Genomic DNA, 19,070 nt, shown 5'->3' with positions numbered 1-19,070 from the left:
TCCACGTAAAATGCAATGCCTCTCATAGCTAAATACTAAAGGAATGTTAAGTGTTTAGCGAAGCATCATACACAACTTCGCGCGTTGAATTTGCAGATATTCTTTTTTTAGTCAAAATTTACCGATAGACACGGCGCATGTATGCATTGCAAAAACTTGTAGACCCCTTTAACGCTACTTAGCTTGCGATATCCAAATCGCAAAGTTTCTCGACTCACACGCTTTTGAAGAAGAAACTGTGGTTAAGGTATTGCAGCTGAAAGAAGCCGACTTATTCTTCAATACGTACGGCTCGAGCCACCCATACCCCAAGCATACACGAAGGGAACGAGCGCGCGCGGCGGCCGAGCGAGCCGGAGCGAGCGGCGTCCTGGCCGTGACGTCACTCGCGAGAGGGCGCCATTCCTCTTTCTCGGGGCTAATAGAGTAAAGGGTCAGACAAGGAGTTACAAACGCTTCAATGGCATTCACTGCGTGCTTGGAAGAAGTATTCAAGCTATTAAGCTGGGAAGGCTTAGAAGGATCAACGGCCAGTATCTCGGCAACCTTCGATTTGCAGATGACATTGTTCTGTTCAGCAACACTGGAGACGAGTTATAACAAAAGCGTGAGGACCTTAATAGAGAGAATGTAAGAGTAGGCTTGAACGTTAATATGCAGAAGGTAAAGATAATTATCAAGAATCGTGCAAGAGAACAAGAGTTAAGGATCACCAGTCAGCCTCTAGAATGTGAAGGAGTACGTTTACCGAGGTCAATTACTCACAGGGGACGCTGATCTTGTGAAGAAAATTTAGACAAGAATAAAAATGGGCTGGAGCGCATTCGGCAGAAATCGTAAGGTCCTGACTAGAAGCTTACCACTATCATAATAAAAAAAAGATTTACAATCAGTGCCTTCTACCGGTGCTCGCATGTCAGGCATAAAATTGGAGAGTGACAATGAAGTTCGAAAACAAGTTAAGGACAGCAAGAAGAGCGATGCAACGAAGAATGTTAGGCGTAACGTTAAGAAGCACGGAGAGCAGCGCGGATCAGAGAACAAACAGGGATAGCCGATATTCTAATTGCCATTAAGAGAAAGAAGTGCAGCTGGGCAGGTCATGTGATGCGTACGTTAGGTAACCAGTGGACCACAAGGGTAACATAATGGGTGCCAAGAGAAGGGAAGCGCAGTCGACGGCAAAAGACTAGGTGGGGTGATGAAATTAAGAAATTTGCAGGTGCTAGTTGGAATTGGCTGGTGCAGGCGGGGTAATTGGAGATCGCAGGGAGAGGCCTTCGTCCTGCAGTGGACAGAAAATAGGCTGCTGCTGTGGCTACTGAAGATGATGATGACGGTATCCATCGTACAGAACTAGTATATTCCATAACTGACTGCGCTGAGAATACCGGAATGACGTTAAAGCAATATTGCTTATTGGCTGTGAATATTTTCAGTGGAAAAAGTCCGCATTGCAGTTCAGGACCTTAATTTCTTTGAAGTTGCTGAGTAGGCACTTTCTGAATGCTCGCTTCTTTCTTTGTATATGCTGTTTTACCACTACGATGGGTCAGTAGAGCCGGTAGAGATTTCATCATGTAATACGGGTATATCAGTTAACAACGGATTCTGTTGATGATGCCACACGTCTGATACAACAGACGTACGAACACAGCGCTAAACAATCTGCGTAAGCAGTGCCCGAAGTAAGTGAACTCTAAGCTTTGCTTTCAACACATGTGGTGAACCTTAAGGGGCCCTTACCAGGCCACAGGCCACATAGTTGATTCACATAGTAAATTCTACATTCCACATTGTATATTTTGGTAATTCGCTAGAGCATAGGCGCCGACTACGGTGGGGCTCCGGGGCTCGAGCCCGGAGTTTTCCGGCGTGGGAAGAGCCCCCCGCGGCGCTGCCGAAGCTCCCCCCCGCCACACCTAAAATGGCATTACCAGAGTTTTCACACCCACATCAGTTGAGGTTTCTTTTGACTTACCTTGGCCTTTCTACTTAAAATTTTGTTGTGACTAATATCTTACTGCAACATTGTTGACGCGGTCATGCACGGTTTTTAATTCATACTTTCGCTTCATTTCTGCAAATCCTGAGGATATGAGGACAAGCACACTAGAAGCATCAGTGGTGGCTACGCCATCTGCATTTTCTCACTTATACATTGTTTATATACTGTAAACGCCATGCATATGCACATATATTTAAGTACATACACAGGATAATTAGGTTCAATATATTTATCAAGCAGTAGAGGTAGCAATTAAATGTTATTTTAAAGCCTTTGCCTAGGAAATGAATAGGTTGCTATATATTCACCTCGATTTAAATTGCTTTGCGTGCATTTTTGACCCTGAAAAAGCCTGCCGACATCAGTAACCCCTCCGACAGTCTTTTGTCGACGGCGTGTGAAATGCACATGAACCATATGTGTCTCAGCATTGCTTCTCTTTCCAGTAAACAATGCTAACGACTCACGAAAAAAAAGGAAAAAAAGTTCTAATAATTTATAACAGTTATTAGGGATAGAAACATCGTCACTTACACGCAGAAGCCATAAATACATGCACGGTGTCTGAATAACCTATCATGCACGCATATTTTAAAAAAGAGGAGCATTTGCGTTACTCTTAAAAAACCTAGTGCATATTGTTTCCGGTACTGCGGAGTAGCTGCCAGTAATATTTTCATTACTGAGATTTAATTGGTCAATTTTAATTATTTATCTAACCCGAGACACGCTATCATAATTATCGAATTGTCAATGAGGCATTTAGAGGCACAGCCAAGAGACATCTAATTGATATATTTTCTGCGACGTACGAATTGCGTACTGATTTTTCTGACTGATAAGTAAACCCCGCTAAATCTCAAAAATACCACGTGTCTGCGCTCCCACCCGCATCATGAAGGCGCACCCTCGAACAAGCTCCCTCTGAGTTTGTGAAAACTATATAAATAAAATGAAGAAAAAACTACTGATCGATCTAGTTACTTGCATGCGACGCCCCAGCTGAAGTAAACGTCACGCTTGGTGTTCGTTGGAAACAAGCTGTGATAGCTGTTGTCTTAGCGCAGATACAGTGCACGGATGTGTTTTTTTTTCCTTTTCGCCACAAAGCGTATCACCACAAAAGCGAATTGGCAACATCAATGCAAAACTATAAAGATGCGTTTTGCTTCGTCCCAGTCGTCATGTCCTTCTCCAATGGAAGGAAGGCTGCAAATATATATCACTCCTAGAAGTCTGGTGGAAGACCAAATGCATCAAACGGCGAGAATGCTTTCGCATTTGTGGGCTCGAACCACCATGCTAGCGTGCAGGACGTGGCTGTCGAGGTACCAGTTTTCAAGTCATCAGTTTGAAGGGTTCTAAATGACTCGACCTTTCGCCGGTACCACCTTAACCTGCACCAGTGCTGGGAAGATAGAGACCTGCAGAATCGTATAGATTCCTCGAATTGGGTGCTCACAAAAGTGGTGAGTCACCGGACTTTTTGAGCAACATTGTGTGCATAGATGAAGCCAATTTTTCGCGGAAACGAGCACATAAATTTGCATAATGCACGCTATCGGAGTGACTCTAATAAACACACGGTAAAGCGCAATCGGCACCAGTACCAGCGGTCGTTCGATGTCGGGTGCGCAATTGACGTTGGTGCTATAGTCGGTCCGAAATTCTTCGATCACACACTGACTGGACAGTGTTACGTGGATGAAATACTTGAAGGAGTGATGAATGAGTTTCTCCGCAAGTCCCGCTCTCACATCTGCAAGATGGTATCAGCAAGATGGGACATCCGCACAAAGGAGCAGCCGAGCGCGAAACTGGCTAGATGCGACTTTTCATGCGCAATAAATTGGGAGGCACGGGCCTGTAAATTGGCCGGATAGGTCACCTGACGCTTCGCCACTCGATTTCGTTCTTTGTGGCTATGTGAAAGATGGTGATACATGATCGAGACGGACGTCAGCTGAGCTCAAGGCAAGGATAAAGTATGTCTGCCGTTGAATTTCAGCGTCGGTAATAAATAAAGCCACAGTTGATGTGATAAAATGGACTCACTATTGTGTACATGCAGAAGGAGACCTATTCGAACCCGTGGCAGCAGCTGGTGTTCAACGCCGCTTGCGAATTCATAGATAATAAGGGCACACTAAGATCTGATGCTTTCAAATGCGTAAGCATTGCTAACCTTACTGAAAGGAAAAACCATCCCTCCGTCCATCCCGTAAGACGACCGCTTTCAACGTAGCGCACGCTGCAGCGAGCGAATTCACCAGCGTGCTGCCTCTCGCTTCAAAGCCAACGAAGCGGCGAGAATACAGCACTCACGAATCTCTCAGCACATGCCGCACTCGGCCACTTTGGCTGTCGAGATACGGGCCGCGCCAGCTGCCGCCGGAGCACGGTTGTGCACGGTTCATAGTGGTTAATAAATGTTGCGTATATTTCCTTCATTTGCTACATCTCTCTGGCCATTTCATCCTGCGTACACATCCGTTTTGGGGCTGTCTAAAACACCAGTGGACATTGCTTCTACTCGCCTCTTCCTCGAGGAGGTCTCACTTGACAGTTCTGTATTGCGACCGCGCTTCTCCGTTTCGCCGTTCTCTCGGGGTCATCCTCGCAATTATACGAGACACACCAGCATACTACCAGGAAACATCAAGTCAGTGCTACGAAATGCTTACGTATCATTCATATAAATCACAGAAAAGATTCTGTATGGTTTTTTTTTTGTTTGTGCAGACGTCCCAAATGCCAATTCGGCTCATTTAGGTGTGGCAAATTCACTTTCTTAAATGCATCGCTTTTGCCTTTTCTCTACACTTGAGTCACTTCCGGATCTGTTTATTTCGCTTTTATTTTTTGCCACGAATCAGTTCTTGCGGCACGTATGCACTATCATGCAAAATAAAACCGGTACCTTAGTTTTGGTCAAAAACAAGTTTCTAACGATAAATATACATGCGCGCGAAGTCTTAGTCTGCTGCCTGTGACTCCTGCCACCGTCGAAAGACACCTCAGGTGCTACCTGCCGGTCATCTCCAGCCGATCACCGTCACTGTGGAACCGTTCTTTCGTGTTGGATTAGACCTCCTCGGTCCCTTTTCCACGTCATCCTCTGGTTAGAAATGGGTAGCCGTCGCAACTGATTACTCCACCCGATATACTATCACGCGGGCTCTTCCTACGAATTGCGCCTCTGACGTCGCAGACTTTCTCTTGCGTGACATTTATCTTGCTTCATGGCGCCCCGCGACAGCTGCTTACTGACCGTGGTCGTAACTTCCTCTCCAAACTTATCGCCGACATTGTGCGTTCCTGCTCAACTCAATACAAGCTCACTACCTCATACCATCCTCATATCAATGGCCTGACAGAGCGGTTAAACCATACTCTTACCGATATGCTGTCCAAGTATATTTACAAGGACCACCACGACTGGGACATCGCCCTTCCTTAAGTGACATTTGCGTATCATTCTTCCCGGCACGACACCGCCGGATTGTTTCCATTTTATCTACTGTACGGTCGCGAACCGACCTTGCCCCTTGACACGGCACTTCCTCCTGCTGCGGTCTCAACAAGCGAGTATGTGCGCGATGCCATCGCCCTCGCCGACCATGCACGCCAACTTGCCCGTACTCGACTGACAGACTCGCAAACCACTCCACAGCGTCAGTACAACGCCCGCCACCGTGACGTACAGTTTTCGGATGGTGCGCTCGTGCGAGAGGGCGACCACATGTGGTCGCCCTCTCGTCAAGTCTGACTTTCAGAGAAGCTCCTCTCGCGATACACAGGGCCCTACCGCGTGCTGCGCCAGGTGATGCCTCTGACCTACGAAATTGCACCTGGCCGTTCAACCTCGTCCTCTACTCGGACATCTAGTGATGTCATCAGGAGGCTCAAGGCCTGTTACACTGCTTCCGAGTCCAGCCTTTAGTCGCTCCGGGACGGCGCTTTTGCCGCCGGGAATAGTGCTACGGAACCATACTTGCGATGACAAGAGGCGAGCAGTGTGAAGACGAAGACGACAATTAGAGGCTAGTGCGGGCTGTTGCCTCTTGGCCAAGTGCGGCGTATTTCTTTGTAAACGTACTTGTACATAGCTTTGCGTCTGCGTCTTCCACGTAATAATATAAATAAATATATATATATATATATATATATATATATATATATATATATATATATATATATATATATACAGTGCAGTGGTGGCGTAGAGGTAGAACACCCGCCTCGCGTGCAAGAGACCCGCGGTTCGAATCCCGGAGCAGCGCAATTTTTCACCGGAATAAAAAAAACGCGTGTTGATAAAATTGCATAAACAGGCCTGGATCCCGGCGACCAGAACCGGTAACGCACTCCTTCAACAGAGCAAGATTGGCCACCCAGGTGCAGTACTTGGCCACAACCTCCTATATGAACAACAGAACAATCACACCCCGGCCCCTCAGTCCCCAGCAGTGACGCAGCACAGGGTGCTAAACATCTCTGGCTCCGGACAGGCCGCCATTCGAATATGAACCTGGCAACATTTAACGCTAGAACGTTGGCTAGTGAGGCGTGTCTAGCAGTGTTATTGGAGGAATTATAGGGCAGTAAATGGGATATAATAGGGCTCAGTGAAGTTAGGAGGCCAGAAGAAGCATATACAGTCTTAAAAAGCGGGTACGTCCTGTGCTACTGGGGCTTAGCGGAGAGACGAGAACTAGGAGTCGGATTCCTGATTAATAGGAATATAGCTGGCAACATACAGGAATTCTATAGCATTAGCGAAAGGGTGGCAGGTCTTGTGAAACCTAATAAGAGGTACAAAATGAAGGTTGTACAGGTCTACGCCCCTACATCCAGTCATGATGACCAGGAAGTCGAAAGCTGCTATGAAGACGTGGAATCGGCGATAGGTAAAGTCAAAACAAAATGCACTATACTGATGGGCGACTACAATGCCAAGATAGGCAAAAAGCAGGCTGGGGACAAGGCAGTGGGGGAATATGGCACAGGCACTAGGAATATCAGGGAGGAGTTATTAGTAGAGTTTGCGGAACAGAAGAAATATGGAATTGGCAAGAATCAGATGCATGCGTTAAGAGACAAAGCCGGCAATATCATTACTAATTACTAAGTGGCTGAGGAGTTCTATCGAGATTTATACAGTGCCAGTGGCACCCACGACGATAATGGAAGAGAGAATAGTCTAGAGGAATTTGAAATCCCACAAGTAATGCCGGAAGAAGTAAACAAAGCCTTGGGAGCTGTGCAAAGGGGGAAGGCAGCTGGGGAGGATCAGGTAACAGCAGATTTGTTGAAGAATGGTGGGTAGATTGTTCTAGAGAAACTGGCCACCCTGTACACGCAATGCCTCATAACTTCGAGCGTACCGGAATCTTGGAAAAACGCTAACATAATCCTAATCCATAAAAAAGGGGACGCCAAGGACTTTAAAAGTTATAGACCGATCAGCTTACTGTCCATTGCCTACAATGTATTTACTAAGGTAATTGCAAATAGAATCAGGAACACCTTAGACTTCTGTCAACCAAAGGACCAGGCAGGATTCCATCAAGGCTACTCAACAATAGACCATATTCACACTATCAATCAGGTGACAGAAATATGTGCGGAATATAACCAACCCTTATATATAGCTTTCATTGATTACGAGAAAGTGTTTGATTCAGTCGAAACCTCAGCAGTCATGGAGGCATTGCGGAATCAGGGTGTAGACGAGCCGTACGTAAAAATACTAAAAATACCTATAGCGGCTCCACAGCCACCGTAGTCCTCCATAAAGAAAGCAACAAAATCCCAATAAAGAAAGGCGTCAGACAGGGAGATACGATCTCTCCAATGCAATTCACTGCGTGTTTACAGGAGGTATTCAGATACCTGGATTGGGAAGAATTGGGGATAAGAGTTAATGGAGAATACCTTAGTAACTTGCGATTCGCTGATGATATTGCCTTGCTTAGTAACTCAGAGGACCAACTGCAATGCATGCTCACTGACCTGGAGAGGCAGAGCCGAAGAGTGGGCCTAAAGATTAATCTACAGAAAACTAAAGTAATGTTCAACAGTCTCGGAAGAGAACAGCAGTTTGCGATAGGTAGCGAGGCATTGGAAGTGGTATGGGAATACATCTACTTAGGGCAGGTAGTGACTGCGGACGCGGATCATGAGACTGAAATAATCAGAAGAATAAGAATGGGCTGGGGTGCGTTTGGCAGGTATTCCCAGATCACGAACAGCCGGTTGTCATTATCCCTCAAGAGAAACGTTTATAACAGCTTTGTCTTACCAGCACTCACGTACGGGGCACAGACCTGGAGGCTTACGAAAAGTGTTCTACTTAAATTGAAAACGACGCAACGAGCTATGGAAAGACGAATGATGGGTGTAACGTTAAGGGGGTTAAGAAAAGAGCAGATTGGGTGAGAGAAGAAACGCGAGTTAATGGCATCATCATCATCAGCCTGGTTACGCCCACTTCAGGGCAAAGGCCTCTGCCATACTTCTCCAACAACCCCGGTCATGTACTAATTGTGGCCATGCCGTCCCTGCAAACTTCTTAATCTCATCCGCCCACCTAACTTTATGCCGCCTCCTGCTACGCTTCCCTTCCCTTGGAATCCAGTCCGTAGCCCTTAATGACCTTCGGCTAGCTTCCCTCCTCATTACATGTTCCTGCCCAAGCCCATTTCTTTTTCTTGATTTCAACTAAGATATCATTAACTCGCGTTTGTTCCCTCACCCAATCTGCTCTTAGTTAAAATCAAGAAAAAGAAATGGGCATGGGCAGGGCATGTAATGCAGACGAAGATAACCTATGGTCATTAAGATTTACGGCGTGGATTCCGAGGGAAGGGAAGCGTAGCGGGGGGCGGCAGAAAGTTAGGTGGGCGCATGAGATTAAGAATTGTGCAGGGACAACATAACCACAATTAGTATATGACCGGGGTAGTTTGAGAAGTATGGGAGAGGCCTTTGCCCTGCAGCAGGCGTAACCAGCCTTTTGACGATGATGATGATGATGATGATGATGATGATGATGATGATGATGATGACGACGACGACGACGACGACACATATGTGACGAGTGCTCTGGCTACTTTGTTAATGCTAACAAATGAAGAATAGGAATTAATGTACGCGATACGTGTCGTTTGCTATGATGCTAATATATTGCTTGCTTTTCTGTTTCAGATAAGTACACCATTCCGAAAGGAAGCGTCTCCCTCGTTTTCATCTACTTCATGCACCGACATCCTCGCTTCTTTCCTCAACCAAACGCCTTTGTACCAGAGAGGTTCTTGGAGGCCGATAAGGGACGTCACCCGTTCTTGTACATCCCGTTTGCCAGCGGTTCTCGCAACTGCATAGGTATACGCTCAGCGTTGTCATTCTAATTTTACTGCCTTAGCAACTATACGAAACCCGCCGTGGTTGCTCAGTGGCTATGGTGTTGGGCTGCTGAGCACGCGGTCGCGGGATCGAATCGCGGCCACGGCCGCCACGTTTTGATGGGGGGGAAATGTGAAAACACCCGTGTACTTAGATTTAGGTTCACGTTAAAGAACCCCAGGTGGTCACAATTTTCGGAATCCTCCACTACGGCTTGCCTCATAGTCAGAAAGTGGTTTTGGCACATACAAACCCGATAATTTTTTTAACTATTCGAACGTTCGAGGCGTCACCGTTGACGCCGCCATGGGCGTTATCGTGCCGCCACATTTCCGATGGCCTATCCGCCGTTCTGATGCTGAAGTTTAGAGTATCTCCTGAGAGGCGTTTTGATGCAAAGAACAACTGAGCGAAGTGGACGCACCGTTCGATCGGTTTGAGGGTAGAGCCAGGACACTGTTTCTGTGGCTGGCATGAGCATTGTGCGCACGCATACTGTACCAGCGTTCGTGGTGAAATGCTTCGTGTATGAGAGGAACAGGCAGCAACCGTCAAGCTAACGTAACTTATATTTCACTGGGTGCCGACCCAAGTTACGGAGCGGTGACTCCGGAGTTCGAATGATTCCCTAATCATTGCACGTATGTAAACATCCGGTATGTAATAACGGCCCCAGTTTGGCTGATGTAACTAGTATGGAATTGGAGCCCGAGATTACTGAATGGAGTTGGAATGGAATGGCCACATAGTCCTCGAGAGCTAAATGTTAATTTTGGGTGGGACTAAACAAAAGCAACAAAACCGGTTAATTCGACATTCTGAATAAGATAGACTTAGCCAATATATTGTATATCTTCTACGGGTTATTTCAGTGTCTAACTCGGGGGGATTGCATCGGCTACGCTAAATATAAACAGCACCGCATTCTGAACATTCTAATTTTGACCACTCGGAAAATTTCTTACGTCACACAAGCGCCCGTTTATCGTGCTCTGGGTACAGGTTAAAGAACCCCGGCTGGTAGAAATTAGTCCAGAGTCCCCATTACGCCGTGCCTCATAATCAAGTCGTGGTATTGGCACTTCAATCCTCATATTTTTTTTTTTAAATACAAAAGGCGAGAGCCCGTCAAGCTGGATATGTAGCTTTTTCTCTCCCCCTCCCACATCCTTGAGATGGAAAATAAAGGCATTATCATTATTATTATTATTATTAATACTCCACCCGGATGCATTGCATGCACAACGGTATAGAAATAATTTACATTTTACTTCGTTCGAGGGAACGTAGTTTCGAGAGAGTGAAAAAGATTTTAGAAGCGGGGGTTTCATTTAAAAGGAAAGCTTTGCTTGTGCCTTAACATGCGATGTCTTGAACTGCCTGACGCGTGCGCTGCAAAAGTGAAGCTAACTTTAAGGGTCATAAGTGCGCAGCGGTAGTCTACTATCTGAAAAGGAGTAGAATGCGGCGCTTCCGACCTTGCCCCCGGACCCATGCGCGCGACGGAAGACGGCGTGCTTCCTCTCCGCTCTGTGTGCGCCAAGTTGAGCCGCGATTGCCGACTCACCCCCGCATGCTTTCACTCGAACGCACAGCATACGGCGCGCAGCGACGAGTTATCGCCCTGGGACTTTATGCGGAACCTCATGGCTACGGTGACGTCGACGGTAGAACTGAGCAATTACGCGCTGCAGGGACAAGAGGCCACAAGCGTGGTTTCTGGTGGAAAAGCAATGTACGTGACTTTAACTGTAACCTTGAAAAAGTCCAACATTTTTCTCATGAGACAAGCAATCCGTAGTAGAAAACGATTATCGAGGAAGCGTTCTCGTTACTGAACTTGGAGGACTGAATTGCCCAGCTCAGTGATTCCAGGAGTGGGTATGGGCAAACTCTCACCATTGCGGGCAATAAAAAAATTTCACCGACGATTACGATACTCCCTTGTGCAAAATTAGGGCACATTTCTATATGTGTTTCGATTTAGTTATATATTTGCTGGCTCGGACAATCTGGCTCGTGCGGCACGTTGCAAACGGAGCGATGTGGGGCGCCACTGCCTCGCTAATCGGGAGATCGGGAGGAGGCGCGTGGGTGACGCTTGGGCGTGATACACAGCAGCCGCCGCAGACAAACCTCCGCTCTCGCATGGCTTTGTTTCCATACGGACGATGCGCGGCATGGCTTTGTTTCCATACGGATGATGCGCGCTGCTCTGGCACCATCGCGTAGCCATCGCCGCCGGAAAGCGCGTGTTCCACTGCTGCACGCTTCTCTTCTCACGCTTTCGCCATACCCTCGTCCTCCCCTTTCCGCCGTACGGTTCCGCTGCATCCCCCTTCTCCACTTTCCTCCTCGGGCTCTCTTCGCTTCCGCAGTCTTTCATCTCCCGCTGCGCTCCGCGTTCGCTTTCCTCTTTCGCTGTGTTCGTTCGCTCGGTCACGGGGGAGAACGCCGACACTCGACGCTAGAACGGGCACCTGGAGCTGCCTTCTGAATGGAGTGTAATTACAAAAGGTTTCCTTTCTCTGGAAGGAAGTTGGAATCGAATGGAGGAACCTACTCCGGTGCCGGCTAATGGCATTATCTCGCGTACACTATCGAAGTGTAACGCCTGCATTGCAGCGCTTCTCATCAAGCCAGCGTTACTGGCCCGGGCCCTACGTCTGCCCCGCAGCAGCCACCTGGCGTGTTGAGTCGTGCCATGTCAGAACCGCGTGTAGTTCGAGGAGTACGTGCGTGATGCTAAAATTTGCTATCGCAGTCAGGGCTTCCCTTTTCCTTTCTCTGGTTGTATTTCTTTGTAGGAAAATAAGTCAGTTTTATGGCTAGCTGCCTCGAACGAGATTCCAGCTAAAGTGTTTTCGTGATTGGTGATCATTGGTGATCATTCATCATGAATTTTTAGGCATGCAGTATGTGCTTTGACTTCTCGTTATTGCGTGCCCCATTGTCGTTAGCATGTCGATAGCGAATTCATGTGTGCTTACCCTGACATGAAGCTCATGTCACATGATCGGCATTTTGTACGGGGTAAATTGTGACCATGGATACTTTAGTTCTCTGTGGTCTTGCATAATCTGTTGTATTTCCTATTGTTTAAACAGCAAAACAGCAAGTAGACGAAGCACAAATTGTAATGAAACCAAATATATTTTCTGACACATTCAATGGGACTTTTGGAGTCGTATCATTTGTTCAGCTAGTCACAGTCATAGAAAGGTATACGTCGGCGTACGACATGCTTAGTTTTATGTCTCTGGGTTCGTTTTGAGAATAAGAGGATGAATTTGAACTTATGCTACCTTACACTTTCGTTTACTCCAGTGATATGACCTATATCAAGAGAAGTTGACAAACTGTTCATGTCCTCTGCGGGAACGCTAAGACAGCAAATGTAGATTGCAAGAGTAGCAGTTGTTTACAAGAAAGGTGACAAGAATGACTCTGTAAACTATAGGTCTTTATCAATACTGCCTGTTTTCTCGAAAGGGCTTGAGAAAGTAATTTTGACCCGGATGAATGATTTCCGTAATAAGCACGATATAGTGACACCTTCACAATTTGGTTTCCACAAACACCGGTTCACCGAACTCGCTCTATTAGTACAAAAAGAATACACTTTGAAATATCTTGATGACAGGAACTTAGCTTTAGAAAGATAGGTAGATTTTTCGACGGCCCTTGATAACTTCAACCACAAGTTACTTTTAAAAAACCTTGAAGTATATGGCTTTCAAGGGACGTAATTTATATTTTTAAGCAGCTATCTCGGAATCCGACAACAGTATGTTGAAATAAATGGTCACCGATCCGATCTTAAAGCCCTCTCTTCCGGCGTGCCACAAGGCATCATTTTGGGCCCGTTCCTTCTCAATATGTACATGAACGACATAACACAGATAGACATAGAAATAAAAATGGTCAGAATATATATATATATATATATATATATATATATATATATATATATATATATATATATATATATATATATATATATATATATATATATATATATATATATATATATATATATATATATATATATATATATATATATATATATATATACCATTTCATTCCGCGCATACAAAGCTTGTGAAGAGGGGAATCGCGAAGATGTGTTTCAGCGAAGCACTGAAACAATCATGCCAACACCTAATGTACGATAGCTTCTAACGGCAAGCCTCGCGTTTAAGCTGCGCTCGTTACCCGAGCCACGTGCTTGTGTCAGTCGCAGAAGGACTGCTTGAGAAGGCGCAGCAAAGCAGTTCGGAGCAGGTGCACGTGTCGGGCACTGACATGAGCAAAGGAAAGGTTGCCGTCATCCCCTACATACACGGATTCTCCCACAGAATAAAGAAGATTGCTGTAAGGAGCGGCATTAACGTTGTGTTTTCGGCACCTAATAAATTGGTGAGCCTCTGTAAAACCACAAGGCCGGAAAGAATCCCACGTAGCGCATGCGAAAAAGAACATAAAAACAAATTCGTTGATTGCATCGCCGGTGTGGTATACCGTATTCCGCTCAGCTGTGGACAATCCTACATCGGTCAAACAGGTAGATGCATAAATGACAGGCTACGAGAACATCGTAACAAAGTTAACAACGTGGCCGCTGACGGCTTTCTTGCCATCCATTGCCAGAGATGCAAGTGCAAACCAAGATTTAAAGAAACAGTGATCATGAGTAGAAGCAGGTGTGAAATGACGCGCTTGATAATAGAAGCCAGACACATATCAACATTCGGCGATGCATGCGTCAGTAAACCTTCCATTTCATTATCTTCAAAAGAGCTGAATTATCTTTGTTCGCGTTGAACGTGTACATGTCTTTGAATATGTGAGTCAAGAAACTGCCTACGTGTGGTTCCCAGTTTATATCTTTTGTTTATTTTTCCAAAAATGTTACACGTGGTGTATGACGGGTCGAGGGTGTATATATAGCGACGAGAACGAGAAATAAATCTGTTGTTGAAAGTAGCGCTGTGTGTGTCAGATGTGCCTTCTGTTGTCCTTGTCAAGCTTGCGCTATAACAACATAAGACACAATAAGTACATGACCGGGGTAGTTGGAGAAGTATGGGAGAGGCCTTTGCCCTGCAGTGGGCGTAACCAGGCTGATGATGATGATGATGATGATGATGATGATGATGATGATGATGATGATGATGATGATGATGATGATGATGATGATGATGATGATGATGATGACGATGATGATATGCTGATGACACCAGCTTATTGTTTTCAGCCTCATCCGCCTCGAACATGGTCATGAAAGCAAATAGATCACCTAGGCAGCTTGACAATCGGGACAAACTATAACGCTGTAGAAGTTGACACTTTCAAAACAAAGGCCATTACTTACCGTCCAATAAACAAGGATGTTCATATTAACGATAGCATCATCCTTAATAATTTTAAAGTATAGGTAGCGAATTCTTTTAAAGTACTAGGTGTACTTTTCAACGAGAAAATGACATGGGATGATCACACAAATTACGTATCATCTAAAGTGTCACCTGTGATTGGATCGATTTACACTCATAAGCACCTCCTTCCTATAAAGGTGCAAATGCTACTCCACAATTTATTGTTCTGTTCCCATCTAAATTATTGTCATTTGGTCTGGGGGAAACATCCTTCAGGAATCTAAGAAAACTACACGTTCAGCATAAAAGAATGCTCAGAATAATATACAATGTAGCATATGACAACCCATCTAAACCGCTCTATATGAAAGACTATATAATACCGATTCATGATCTGTACGCATACCGCCTAATTTCTAAATACATTACTGAGTTAAAAAATAATGTCTCGTTCATTGCACAACTGGCATCACTGGAGAAAAGAAATATCACGTACGCAACCAGAAACACCGATATTTGGCACACACATTCATTCAATCGAGGGTTCGACGGAAGCCCGTCTGGTCGGGATGAAGCATTGAAGAAGTAAAACCAAGGACACCGACCAACATAGAAGTGCTAAAAAATGAAAAAATCTAAAAGACGTTTCGGCGTCGCTACGGAAGCCTTGTTCACAATGAACAAGGCTTCCGTAGCGAAGCCGAAACGTCTTTTAGATTTTTTCATTTTTTGGCACTTCTATGTTGGTCGGTGTCCTTGGTTTTACTTCTTCAACACATTCATTCAGAACAGGTTACGGACAACATATGTTCAGAAACACCCTTCCATATTTCTTAAAGCTGTGCCAAAATTACCATTTAAATCTTCAACGCATTCGGCGAAAAGACTTGCGTCATTTTTTTTTTTTGGTTATACGTGAAAGGGGGGCACTTTTTGTTTGAAATGTGTGACATGATATGCACATCGCTTTGTCTTTTTTTTTACGTTTGTGTAAACATTTTCGTTTGTTTGTGCATTTTGATATTCCTTTCTGTCTGTGCTCATACTTGTAATGTGTGCCTTTCTTTCCCCCTGAAATGACGTATTTGTATCGGGGAGGCGAGAGCATGTCAAGCTGGAAATCTAGCTTTTTCTCTCTGCCTCCCACATCCTTGGGATGGAAAATAAAGGCATTATTATTATTATATCACATACAAACCGCGCAGAAAATTTTAGTGAGACGCGGTGCTGATTAGTATTGAGCCTTACCCAGGAAAGTGAGCTAGGAAGCTATAACTGCCACACTATTCTACATATTCCCTCTGGGAGTAAATGCACTTTATTCATGATTCTTCGCTACATTATCACGCATTAGAACGCATATAAAAAGAATAATCGACATAGACAAGCTAGAAGGTATAGTGAAAATGGCAGTTTTGTATCCAAGCACACGGAACATTGTGCTTGTCACGCATGAGTCTACATCATTCGATGAGCATTGCACACGATCACAGGATTGTTGTGCTCAATATTATCGCGCTCTGGAATAAAGCAGCTATCCACATTGTATGAATACTAAGCACTGAAATGTAGGAATATCTGCTTTATGTTTGGCTTTTGCCGCCGTGATTATATGGAGGCGGCAACAGCTGATGACGAGTCTGCGACCTCTAGTTCAATAGTTCCGCAACAGTAGTGGTGGGCACGAAGCAGTACAAACCATTTGCTTGTCTTTTTTTTCTTTCGTTTGCCAACAGGCCAGAAGTTTGCTCAATTAGAAGACAAGATTCTGCTGGCTCAGATCCTGAGGCGATTCAAAGTGCAGTCGAAGATTCCAAACGAAGACCTTCAGATGTCACTCGAGCTCGTATTGCGCCCCACTCAAGGCCTGCATGTGAAGTTCACGCCCAGGGTCCGTATGGTAACGGGAACTGAGGCGAAGACGTGGTAGCTTTATGGTGCACCGTCACGCTATGTGAAGTGGTGTATTTCTCTCTTTTCTTGAGCTGAACCACAGCATTTCAAGTCATTATTCTTCAAATAACTTTTAATAAATTATCTCACTTGTGGAGCAGTGGTTAACTATTTTCACAGCTATTTGAATTAAATATGAACCAGAAGAAGTGGAACCGAAGGGCCTGGTTTTCGAAAGTCGCAGCCACATAAAGGCACAAGACAATTCCAATAAGAAAAGCATAGTGGAAAATACTGAAACGATGGAAGTTATAAAATAAAGGAAATGAAAGTGGAAGGCAAGGAATGTGACCGGAGGCGGGATACAAGCCCACATTTTCGCATTACGCGAGCGATGCTCTTATCAACTGAGCTACCGCGGCGCCGTTTCCCAATGCACTTTCTTGGGTATTCATGCATGTCGACCAGAGTTAACCGCGCCATTGTTAGCCAGCGCCATCACTCACGGCTTTGGCAGCCGGTGTGGAACATCGGCCTGGTTGTTCCTGGCTAGTTTTTATTTATTGTTGTTTCTTTACTGCTCTGTAATTTGTTCTAACCTTGACGCAAGGATTAAAGCCCTCCCTTGTGCAATGCATCCGGGCCATAACGGTGAAAACAATTGAAAAGATTTTTTTTCTGCCACAAGGCGTCACGTGATACCTAAACTTGCGAGAAGGAACTGGCGAATAAACTCTCGTACGCTACCTGAAGGAATCAAAGCTGCCGGAGATAAAACACTCACTGTGCTAATGAACGGGAAGCGGAACCGATGGGCCTAGTTTTCTAAGCCACAGCCATATGAAGCCAACAGACAATGACAAAAAGGAGAACGTCAGGAATGTATCACAGGCATGCGATTGAAACTTATTTCAGTTAAAATTGCATTTTGCATGAGACCTGCAGTCTTCCTGTTGCGAGTGTTATTGTGGTAGTTAGTTATCTCTGTGTCGTTACAGAGATAAATAGGAAGTGGCAAGCAATGCTGCAGTGGTGCAGTATTATAATTTTAATACTCACATGGCTCATTAGCTGTTTAAATCGTAAACACGGGAAAAATCATTGATATATGTAACCAACACCTTGGTATCACTATAGATCCAGCGCAGATAGACCCTGAGCATAGCCTCGGCCAATACAACGGTGAGAAGAACAGACCGGTCATTGTCAAGTTCACATTCTTAAAGGATAAGAGCGCGTAATGGAAAAAGGCCACAAGTTCAAGCGCACTAATATTGCTGTTCGTGAAGATTTCTCTATGCAAACCCGTATCCCTCGGCTCACACTGATTGACAGCGCAAAAACCAAAAATGCGCAATTTAAGCTAACCCTCCTAAACTAAGAATTGATAACAATGTGTACACATACGATGCAGCGTCCGGTGCTGTAGTTCCCCTACCCCGATAGCGAGGACATAGGCAGGGAACACGTGCACTTAAGGAAAAACCCAATTCACCAAAAGAGCCTATCGTGTCCTCGCACCTATCCATATCATTAACATTCGTAGCATTCTTCCTAAGCGCAATGAAATTTCGTCATACTTAGATGACGGTGAATGCGACATATTGACACTTACGGAACCTTGGCTCAGCTCTGAAATTACGTATGGCGAACTTCTACCTGATTCTAATGTTTACACTCTATCGCAGAGATAGGGACGACAGAAGAGGTGGTGAGGTATTGCTCGCCATAAAAAAAAACATATCACGTCATTTCTTGTGCCGATTCCCTCGAGTCTCGAAATTCTGTGGGTCTGCGTGTTTTTCGCCAATTGAATACAATTTATGGTGTATGCCACAGACCACCCGATAGCTCCTACGATTTCATTTCCTAATTACACGATAACATTACCTCTATTCAATCCAAATATAACAAAGCTGACATTTTTCTTCTTAGTGACATTAACTTTCCAGACGCTGACTGGCAAAACTTGCGAGTCCAATTACGTGCATCGTATGAGTTCATTCAATTAACACTTGATTTTTCACTTGTGCAGTTAACAGACCAACCAACTCGTATGAATAACATTTTGGATCTTGTTCTATCATTTGCGCCCGAGTGGATTAGCACTATCACTTGTGCGGATGGGTTCAGTGACCACCGGGTAGTAAAATTCACAGTTCATACACCTTCATGCTCGCGTGACCTGAAGACTAAACAAATATTTGATTGCAAATAAGCAAACGTCAGAGCTATTAACAATGGTTTGGAAAACTCCACATCGTCATTATCAGCAACTTTCTCTGAGCGGACAGTGAAAGAGAATCGGTGCCTGTACAAAGAAAAGTTAAAGTAGTTAGTATATGCGCATATACTAAAGGCTTTATTTCGCGTTAACTCATCAA

At 44.9% G+C, this 19,070-nt stretch overlaps 1 protein-coding gene across 1 annotated transcript in view; it reads left to right on the top strand.

Moving 5' to 3' along the window:
• The window catches only part of LOC135901682 (cytochrome P450 4V2-like), a 152,393-nt gene extending 135,550 nt beyond the window's left edge, over window positions 1-16,843 (top strand). The window contains exons 10-11 of the mRNA XM_065431527.1: window positions 9,218-9,394; window positions 16,530-16,843. Coding sequence (XP_065287599.1) covers window positions 9,218-9,394; window positions 16,530-16,723 — 371 coding nt within the window. The 3' untranslated portion in view covers window positions 16,724-16,843. The remainder of the gene's footprint in view (window positions 1-9,217; window positions 9,395-16,529) is intronic.
• Window positions 16,844-19,070: the final 2,227 nt, after the last annotated feature.

Source organism: Dermacentor albipictus, unplaced genomic scaffold (assembly GCF_038994185.2).
Source record: "Dermacentor albipictus isolate Rhodes 1998 colony unplaced genomic scaffold, USDA_Dalb.pri_finalv2 scaffold_16, whole genome shotgun sequence".
Lineage (NCBI taxonomy): Eukaryota > Metazoa > Arthropoda > Arachnida > Ixodida > Ixodidae > Dermacentor > Dermacentor albipictus.
Note: the sequence above shows the minus strand (reverse complement) of the source record. Positions and strands in the feature narration are given on the sequence as shown.